The following is a 10,073-nucleotide window of genomic DNA, read 5'->3' as shown; positions in this document are numbered from 1 at the left end:
AATGTTGATGACCACCTCATTTTGGGGCCACTCACATTCCATTTTTCACTGCTGCTACCATAGCCAAAAACTCTCCTTAAAAATTTTTCCTCCCAACTCAGGAAACTCTGAAAAAACTTTCTTTTTGCTCTCTCTCTCTCTCTCTCTTAAATATATAAATGACAAATAAGTATATTTAGCCATGGTTGAATAAAGAAAAGAATCCCCATCCATGTAATGGGGTTCATCTCATCATTGGGTGGAAATTGTACTAGAAATCAAGACGACATTTTTTTTTTTCTCCAGAAAACAACATTCACAATTTAAAAAATTCAAGATAGAACTTAGTTTTCATGAGTTTGTATCATATTTGAGTTAAAACTCCACCAATGAGGCTCTTCATGTAGGCTCGGTCATTGTGTATGCAAACACTGGATATATTTCCTGTAAGCTCCAGCAGAAATTTCCAATTTGTATTCTGTGGTGTTCTCTTCTTTTGGATCGAGATAAACCTGTGAAGCAAATGTTTGAGGTTGTGATAGGTATTGATTCCTCTGATGGACATCATGTAAACTACAATAATTCAGTGGCCACCACAGAAACAATCTAGGCGGGACTATGAATCCTCCTGAAGATGTAAAGTTCACTCAAACTGGAAGATGACATAGGAAGGACAAGACCAAGACATATATGTGATCCTTCCATATGGTATCTAACACTAAACCTAAGCCCACCTGCACGCACACACACACACACACACAGTCTCCATTGGACCTTTGATCATCATAAATCTTACAAAGAATAGAAAGAAAACAAATTTAGTGCCAAAAAAGTGGGTTAGTGACTACGGATGTTGTGCTAACAATGATTAAAGATTACAACAAAAGAAAAAGAAAAAAAGAATACAGAAAGGAAAACTTACATTCACTTGCTTTTTATTGGCGAACTTAAAATGGATTGGTACACAGGTTTCCACTATATATAATCTAACTCGTGCATTCAGGGGTGAAGTTGGCTGGGAACGCACTTAATGGAACAATTTTTCCCAGCAGAAGTCTTGATGATGCGAAGCATTACTTGGAGTCTGCTTGATCATTGCCTTCAAATTGTAGTAGTGGATGACAATTTACTTTACATGCCTAACCCATTCAAGCACGCAAAAGATGTTTATCACATGTCAAGATCTTCCAACTTGAATGCGGTCCCTCAGATGTGTCACGTAGGACAGTGTGCCACCCCATGGCGTTTCCAACCTCCTGAATTTCATATATGACTGATACAGAATCACGGATATATACATGCCCCCCAGGTCTCAAAATCCGATCCATCTCAAGCATGATCGTGGAGATGTTGCACCTGATTTATACATTGAAAGGAGATAATTTGTTTGGAAACAAAACCCATCCCCCCACCCAAAAAAAAAAAAAGGAAATTGAAAAAGAAAGAAAGATGAGGCAAAATGTAGAGTTGAAGTTAAAAACCTCCCAAACTAAAAATTGGGAGTAATCTTGTGATTCCATAACTATTTAGCTAGCAGCAATTGAAGATGCGGAACATACCTCTTTTTCTCAACGGAGAAGAGACCGGATGCATGTAAAAAATCATAAGTTCTTGGATAAGTATCAAAAGGCTCACACCTGGGGAAAGGAAGTTTTCAGCATTAGATTCCAAGCAAGGATGAGTGCGATTATGACTAAATAATGAAATTCTTTGCAGTAACAACCAAAATCAACGGTGGCACCACTTAATGGACAATCTCAGTCTCTATATCAATTGTTAGATGTTAGAGAAATCTCAACATATCCTGCTAATAGTGTTGCATGTCATAAATAATTGAAGTCATAAAATTTAAGTGTAAAGGATCTAAAAAGGTATAAATTTATCAAAAATGAAGCCAAGAAGATTGTGGGAAAAGCAATGGCGAAGAAATTTGAAGACCTTTATAACAATTTGAGCACAAAGGAAGGAAAACTATCCACATGATAGCTAAAACAAGGGAAAAGAAGAGTAGAGATTTTGACCATGTTAGACGTATTAAAAGGGAAGATGGTATAGTACTATTAAGGGATGAATGACATTAAGGAGATGGAAAGGTTATTTCTATAGCCTATTAAATGAATACCTTTCAAATAATAGTGTCCTAGGATGCTGCGTTATCTATCAAAATACCCTATGTCATAGATATATACGAAAAATCAGGGTGCTTGAAGTAAAAGGACCTTTAAGGAGGATGAAAGTAGGGAAGGCACCAGGTCTTATGGGGTCCCAATAGAAGTGTGGAAGAGCTTAGGAATTTGTGGTTTATCTTAACTAACCAAACTGTTTAATAGGATTAAGTGCACAAGAAAAATGCTAGAGAAGCATTGTGATTCTGATTTATAAAAATAAAGGTGATATTCAAAGCCGCAATAACTATAAAGGCATAAAACTAACAAGTCATACAATAAAATTATGGGAGAGATGGAAACTCACTAATAAACTACTATTATGGCGAACCAATTTGGTTTTATGCCACGAAGACCCACGATAGAAGCTTACTTACTTAGGAGACTCATGGAAAGATTTAGTGATTGCAAGAGAGATCTCCATATAATCTTTATTGACCTAAAAAAAGCTTATGAGAGTCCCTGGAGAGTTATTCTAACACGTACTAGAGAGAGAATTGTTTCAAGCATAGCTAAAGATATGTATAATGCTATGGTGACTAGAGTAAAAACTATGGGGGTTCAAGTAGTGAATTCTCAATTACAATTAGGTAACATCAAGGATCAACTTTAAGACCTTACTTGTTTGCGCCTATCATGGATGATTTAACTAGAGACATTCAAGATGTGGTTCCTTGGTGTATGTTTTTTGCTGATGAAATTGTTTTCGTGAATTAGATAAAATGTAGAGATTAACACCAAGTTGGAATTATGGAGATCAACTTTGGAATAAAAAAGTTTTAAGATAAGTTGAATGGGGACAGAGTATATGGTAAGTAGCTCTAGTTATACTGAGACAAATAATGGGATGGTGAAAATTGATGAGAGGGAGATCCCCTAAAGTGATTATTTTAGGTATCTGGGTTCAATCATAATAAAGGTGAGATAGATGATGATGTTTCATAGAGAATTAAAATAGGATGGATAAAGTGGGGAGGTGTGTCCAGATGTGTAATCGATGTATTACTTTAAAACTTAAAAGGAAATTTTTATAAGATGGTTATGCGACCAGTTATGACGTATAGTGCGGAATATTGCCATATTGGGCAGTTAAGAAATATCATATAGATTAACTCAGTGTAGCTGAGATGAAGATGTTGAGATGGATGTGTGGTAAAACTAGGAAGGATAAAGTAAGGAATGATCTTATTAGAGCTTGTTTGGGAGTAGCTCTGATACATGATAAGCTACAAAAAAGTCGTTTGAGGTGGCATGGTCATGTTCAACTGAGGCCTTTAGATGCTCCATGACGGATGGATGATTTGATGCATATTGAAGGAGCTAAATGAGCCAAGGGCACACAAAAATAACTCTAGGAAAAGTGGTGAGGAGAGACATGCATAGCTTAGGCCTTGCATCAAGTATGATTTCAAATAGAACTGATTGGAGGGTAAGGATCCACATAGCCGACCCCATTAAGTTGGGATAAGGCTGAGTTGTTGTTGTTGTACAAAATTTAAGAGTAAATAATTCAAAAAGACTAATCATGTGCCTATGGGAAATATAATCAACACTGTTGGTTACAGGATGCTAATAGGTGAATGAAATCTAAACTGCAGATTAAAGAAACTCAAGAACAGGCCGCATATTGGGTACCGGATTAATTGAGAATCTAAGCTACACCTTGCATTTAACTACAAACAGGACAGATAGTTTTACTAAAATTTCACGAAGAAAACTAAAGCACAACCACCTGCTATATTACAAGCAAGGTCTCCTAACAGCAAAGCTGTTACTGTTCTATGGCACATACGCAAAGGGAGAAGGCCCAAGTAAGATTTCATGAAGAAAATTAAAGTGCAACAACCTGGTGCACTGCAAACAGAAAATGTGCCACATACGGAAGAAAGATATAACCATCCAATATACCAAAATTTGGCATTATTTGAATCAATCATTCAGCATATTATTAATGACCTTGCAATGGAACCCAATAAATGGAATGGTGATTATCATTCATCAGACTGGCACAAGACTGCAACAGAGATCACTTAGGTAGGACACTTGCATTGGAGAGACATCATCAGGCATGTAATAGTGCAATTGGTAAAGTACTCGGTAAAAGTTCAATCACATCCCACTTTCTGGAGTCGTTTAAAAATAGCCATAACTCAAATGTAGTTTGCAGTATGAATAAAATGTGTATCAGTCTATAACATCAATGTACTTAGTGCATAGATTCCATGCACTGAAGAGCCTCTTCAGAATTTAAAACCCATACCACCACTTTTTTTTTCCACGAACCTAATTAGACTAATACTGTTATTTATCTTGAAATGTGAGACTAGCAATGGTGTTTACTCCATTCTAGCATGTTCAACAGTCAACTATGGCAAACTACAGAAACAATTAAAAAATAAAAAATGAACATAAAAAGATATATGGAGAATACCAATCATGCATTACTCCTATAAGTCCACGATCATAAATAACAGGCAATGTGTTGGACCCACTAACAGGAACAACGTTCAGCACCCAGCAATCAATCTGTTGATCAATTAAAGCAGCTGCAAATCTGCCGCAGCATCAACAAAATAATCATCAAATGGTCAGAATGCAATTCCATTTTTAACGAAAGAAAACAATAGTTTGCAACTGGAGATTTCATAATATGCATAAGAAACAAAGATGACAAATAGAATACCCTCCAAATCCAGCTCTCATGTCCATCACATTCCGTAATTTCATTTTTTTCCAACGTAAAACACGAACATAACTTTCTATTATATCATTCCAGTATTTTGATTCTGCCTTGAAGAGTTCGTTTCTAGATATATAGGCATCCATTCGTAAGGTCTGAAGCCTATCTGGTGGAGCATGCAGGCGTGCAGGCCACATTGGAATATTTGCTTCATTTGCATTCTCTGGTAGTCGAGTGATGCATGCCTTCAGACCAACATACCTACATAAAACATGTTGACTCTTATATTTATATTAAAGTAATAAACTTTTTGTCGCCAACCAGAAACATTAATATGAGATCAAATTCAACTTTGATGAATAACAATGGATTCTAGACCCAAAGAACTCCACCAGTGTTTTATGCTGGTCCCATGGTTTCGAGAATCGGATCAGAATCAGCCTACCCTGATTCCAATTAATGCTGATTGCTACAACCTAATTTGGAATTGGCCATGAATGCTCTTTGATATTCATTTTTACCATTTTTTTTTTCTTTGAGTCCGATATTTTAAATTTCGAGGACGAAGCTCTGAGTTGGTTTTCAACGCTGAGTCAGGTTATTGAAAGAAACTAAGAACCTCCAAACTAGGCAACATCTGGTGTTTTTCCTTTTCAACTTTGGCAGTCTTGACTAAAGAATGAAAGGGCCATTACCCAATGCTGGAAACTATGCGGGGTCTTGGGAGGGGTGCTTTTGGAGTCTGTCCTAACCTTTAGCATTTTTGCACAAAGTGGCTACCCTCAAGAGTTCAACCCAGACATTTGCCCAGCCAGTCCAAACCTTTTACCATTTCTCTAAGCAACGGGCCCTTAGAATCCTGACTAAAGAGATCTAGAAATATAACTAATATATACACAGGTTAATAAATTAGTCTCTTTTTTTTTTTTGATAAAAACACAGACTAATAAACTTGTCTTACTTACGATATTATTCAAAATTGAGGCAAGCTAACAGAAAAAAAGAACCTCTAAAACTAGGGAACACATAATGCTTTTCCTTTTCTCTTTTTGCAGAGTCCTAACCACGGAGATCTAGAAATAAAACATAGACACTGGTTGAAGGTTTTTTTTTTTTTTTTCTTTCCCCTCCTCTTGATAAATACAGGTTAACGAAATGTCCTGCATAAAGACATAATTCAAAATCGAAAGAGTGAGGTGATGGAGATACCAAACATTGTCTGGGTCATCATCTGGATCACATAATGGAGGTTGGGCTCCAGAATCACGACTGACATAACAGCTGTTGTTTAAAGGCTTCTGCCAAATCGCAAGGTACCCCTCCTTCTTCACAAGCTCCCAACAAAGACGAACAGTAAGGTCCACCATCTCTGTAAATAAAAACAAAGACTATCATAAATTCTTTATGGTAAGACAAAGCAATTGTAGAAAGCCCAAACTGTTGAAGCATTCTGAAATTGAAGAGCGTTGTAGTAGTTTCACCAAGTTATTTGAAAGTCTTTGTAGTCTGTTAAAGTGTGTATTGTGGGATAGGTTCCATGTGTGCTCCATGGAACAGTGCACCATGGGATAGCATTTAGATGTTTTGTTACTAGCTTGTTATGTCTCTTTAGTCATTTCCTATTGTAATTAGACTTAGGTAGTTATTGCTTTCTATTGTAATTAGACGTAGATTCTCAGTAGGTTTCCTAATAAGAGTTGGTTATTGGTTGATATAAAGGAAATAGCTATTCCACGATAGATGCAGTTCACTCCATAGTGTTCTAGCTCACCAAAGTCTCAGTTTCATCTTTCTCTTCTTCTTCTCTACTGGTTCTGGTTGTTGACGTATTGACACATGGTCCATGACAGAACAAATTCAATATTGGTGTAGAAACAGTTTCTGATACAGAATAGGACATTACAACACAAAATGTGAACCTTCCTAATTGTGGATAAGTAATCATTTTATGTGAATAGAGAGAAATAGTTCTTTGGAATGCCATCCAAGTGATAATACCTTTCCATTGTTCTTCAAGATTGTCTTCATGTTTATAAACTGGCTGTGCTGCCCAAGCAAAGTATCCTCCAGCCCTAAGCATCCTATTGACCTCAAGAAGCAAAATTCCATCTTCACAAATGAAAGAAAAAGACATCAGGAATGAAATTCTATGGTTGTCAACAAATTCTGCGAACCAACTCTGCAGTCTGCACTTTTTAAAGAACAAGAGAAGTTGAGCTGATGATACTTCTGTTGGACTTAAATAGATCCCGAAAGTACAGCAGTTCTTTGTTCTATAGAGTAAGAGATGGAAAGTATGTTTAATACCTTTCTAAGAGAAATATTATAGAATATGTCAAAGCAAGGAAAATGTTTCTCAGTTCATAGTATAACGACTTGGCCTTTCACTAATTTGAAATAAGCAATTCCAAGGAAATAGAGCTTGTTCTGCTCTCTCCACCTGAGTCCTGACTACACCCCCCCCCCACCCCACACACACACAATAACAAAGGAATATAAACTAATCCTAGTGTTGCAATAGACTCCTGGGGTTGCTTAATTCTAAATGCAAGGATGAGCAAGGGTGAACCACAGAAAGGGTTGGGCTCTTTATTTATTTTTTGGAGAAGGGGTGGAATATGAAAGACAGAAGAGCATACCATCACGGGTCCAATTAATCCTACATCTTGAACAATGTATCAAATCAAAAGCCTGGCTCGGATATAACAAACGATGTGTTGCAAATGCGGCCACCATGGCAGGTACACCACGCTCAAGAGCAAATTGAATCTGGTTCTCATGAACATCTTTTGGTGCTATGGACATGGTGATCACATTCCGTGAAAGAAGATAAGCACCAAAGCTTGCTACTCCACACCCAACATCCAAGGCAACTCGAGTATGACGGCCAAATGTAATATCAGGAACCATCTGCTTATTCAGGTGAGAAAACAAGAACCTAACTTAAAAAAGAGACCAGGCAGAAACAACTGAGCACTTTTCCCCCTTTACAAGAATGAAATTCCAAAATGCAACAAACCTTTGCAATCTGATCTAAATATGGGTCAGCACCATGTATGAACTGGGTTCCACCACCTGGAAATTTGAATTTATCTTTCACTCTTGAAATCCAATTCTGACCACCTTTATCTTCAACCAAACGTGTATGGGGTACATTACTGAACCACACCTGTGATAATGTTTTGATCTCAGAGCTCAATTATGGTCTTTACTTAGCTATTGAAGCATGTGAAATAGTGGTTTGTCCAAGTAAAAGCTTCAGAAAAAAGAACCCGAAAACAAAAGGCAAAAGGCAAATCAACTACATACAGAAAACAGAAGTTTACTCATCAGTAGAATCAGGTAACTCAACTTACAATAAAAACATAACATAAAATACTGATAATATATAGCTTATGAAGGAAGCTTGTGACATAGCAATAACCATATGGTCCACATCTATAGATTAGTGAGAAAATATGCAAGTAAGATGCTTCAATATGTGAAATAGTTAGAGAAAGGTAATTCAATGCAGACAAGCATCAGAAACTTATTCTGCAAGAAAAGTTCACCAGAATTAAATGCTATGAAATTCGTTTTGGCCTTGGACTGGACAGGTACGAAAGGCGGCACTGGACAACAGCTAATGGTCAAATTTGGCACATACTAGCTAATTTACAAAAACCTGCATAACAATAGGTTTCCACATGTTAATAATTGTGCACTGGCTGTCCGATAATTAGGCACGAGACATGATTGCTCCACTAAGCAGGAAAGAATTAAGACTAGCTTAGGGAACCTCCAGTGATTCTTTTAATCAGTACTCAGGGCCATATCAAAGTAATATCGCCAGGGAAGAAAAATGCTGCAACAAAAGAAGATTCAACAGCATTTCCCGGACCTGTTTTTGTTTCTCTCTGTTGGAAACAAGTCCAGTGGCATTTACAAGATGCAGATGTTATTTAAGAAATATAGCATCCCCAGATGCAGTATAAGGTTCTGATTATCAAATATAGTACAACAGCTCATAATTCTAACTCGAATTAACATAGATAGAAAATAGAAGGATGAGGATAGGGGAAGCACCTCATTCCTGCTTCTCGGCCACGGGATTGGAGTCTTGTAGTCCTTCGGCGCCGGAACTAGACAATTCAGACTCGTACCTTCCCCGGGACAGTGCCGCTCAAACCTCTCTCCCCTCTCCGTCGTATTTAGCTTCTTAATCTCATCGGCATTACCCAAACAAGGTATATACTCTCTCATGCTTTCCGGACACAACGGAAATCTCTTCATTCTAACCCTAGAACTCTCACTTTGGCTCTGACTCTCTTTGGTTTCGTTATCGTTCCCCCAATTCTCAACTATTTCAGGATCAAATTCACCGACCTCAAATTCATCCGCCATCGTCCCATCCTCATTCACAATCCCAAATCTCTCCAAAGGTGCCGGCGGCGGTGGAGGCGAAGGAGGAGGAGGAGACGGCGGCGGATCAGACGATGAGGAATTCTCAGGCGGAGTAGAATTCAAAGAAATCGTTCTATCGGGAACATTGTCGGTCTGGTTACCAATGAGAAGTGATAGATCAAATTCGTTGTTGGCATTGGGCGAAATAGCCACTGAAAGGGTTTGATCGTCGCCAGTTGATTGTCGGTTATTGAAGAAAATTAGTTGTTCGTAGCCATCAGACCAATGCTTGCCAAGATAGAAGAAACCCACGGAGATGAAAGCGAAACCCAAGATCTTTATGAACAGTGGAGCTTTGAGGATATCTCCATTATTGAAGCTTTTCATGCTTCCAGACTGGCAAAGTTACTCAGTGTTTACGAGACTTGCATGAATCCGTCAGATCTGTCCACACTCTACAGTCACACTTCCCTTCCGGAGACTAAAACGAACGAAGAGATTCCATCCAAAGCGCGTCTTGACAACCGCAGTCGTTCCTTACGGCGCATGTGTGTGCTGCCGACATTGAGCGGTTGCCTTACCTTGCACACATTCTTTTATTCTTTTTGTGCCTCAAAACAACATAACGGAAGGAAGCCTTGCTATATCACCGCTCGGGTCGGTTGGTTCGTTTGTTGATCTTGTACAAACACTATTTGTAGAATCACTATTTTAATGGACTATGATCATTATCATGAAATATATATATTTTTTAAATAAATAATGAAGGTACTATTTTTTTCAATCAAAAAAAAAGAAAAAGTCAAAGCATCATTAGATATGTATGAACCTACACGATGATGCATGATAATATACGGTAAGGTAAG

General features: G+C 37.7%; 1 protein-coding gene across 2 annotated transcripts; it reads right to left on the bottom strand.

Annotated features, from left to right (window-relative positions):
- Positions 1-185: 185 nt before the first annotated feature.
- On the bottom strand, positions 186-9,817 carry LOC122073564 (probable methyltransferase PMT11). Of its 2 annotated transcripts, XR_006138827.1 has the most exons (10): positions 8,890-9,817; positions 7,844-7,993; positions 7,464-7,734; positions 6,823-6,933; positions 6,034-6,193; positions 4,828-5,085; positions 4,576-4,698; positions 1,539-1,616; positions 902-1,335; positions 186-491 (listed from the first exon to the last, which is right to left on the bottom strand). XR_006138827.1 is itself a non-coding variant. In XM_042638154.1 (9 exons), exons 1-9 carry the CDS (start codon positions 9,592-9,594, stop codon positions 1,128-1,130), a joined length of 2,064 nt encoding a protein of 687 aa, XP_042494088.1. In that variant the 5' UTR covers positions 9,595-9,817; the 3' UTR covers positions 784-1,127. The 2 variants fall into 2 exon arrangements, 1 of the variants encoding a protein (XP_042494088.1); XM_042638154.1 differs by lacking the exon at positions 186-491 and having other exon boundaries at positions 784-1,335.
- Between the last annotated feature and the right edge of the window lie 256 nt (positions 9,818-10,073).

This window comes from Macadamia integrifolia, chromosome 3 (genome assembly GCF_013358625.1).
Source record: "Macadamia integrifolia cultivar HAES 741 chromosome 3, SCU_Mint_v3, whole genome shotgun sequence".
Lineage (NCBI taxonomy): Eukaryota > Viridiplantae > Streptophyta > Magnoliopsida > Proteales > Proteaceae > Macadamia > Macadamia integrifolia.
This window is presented reverse-complemented; position numbering and strand designations above follow the sequence as displayed.

What these genes read in the sequence shown, in the direction of transcription:
- LOC122073564 (XM_042638154.1), bottom strand. Translation starts at nt 9,594, where the DNA reads ATGAAAAGCTTCAATAATGGAGATATCCTCAAAGCTCCACTGTTCATA. An exon ending in TCTTGAAGAACAATGGAAAG is followed by an intron (nt 6,194 to 6,822) that starts GTATTATCACTT and finishes TTTTATTTACAG; the next exon opens with AGATGGTGGACCTTACTGTT. An exon ending in TTCTCCGTTGAGAAAAAGAG is followed by an intron (nt 1,336 to 1,538) that starts GTATGTTCCGCA and finishes TGTATAAATCAG; the next exon opens with GTGCAACATCTCCACGATCA.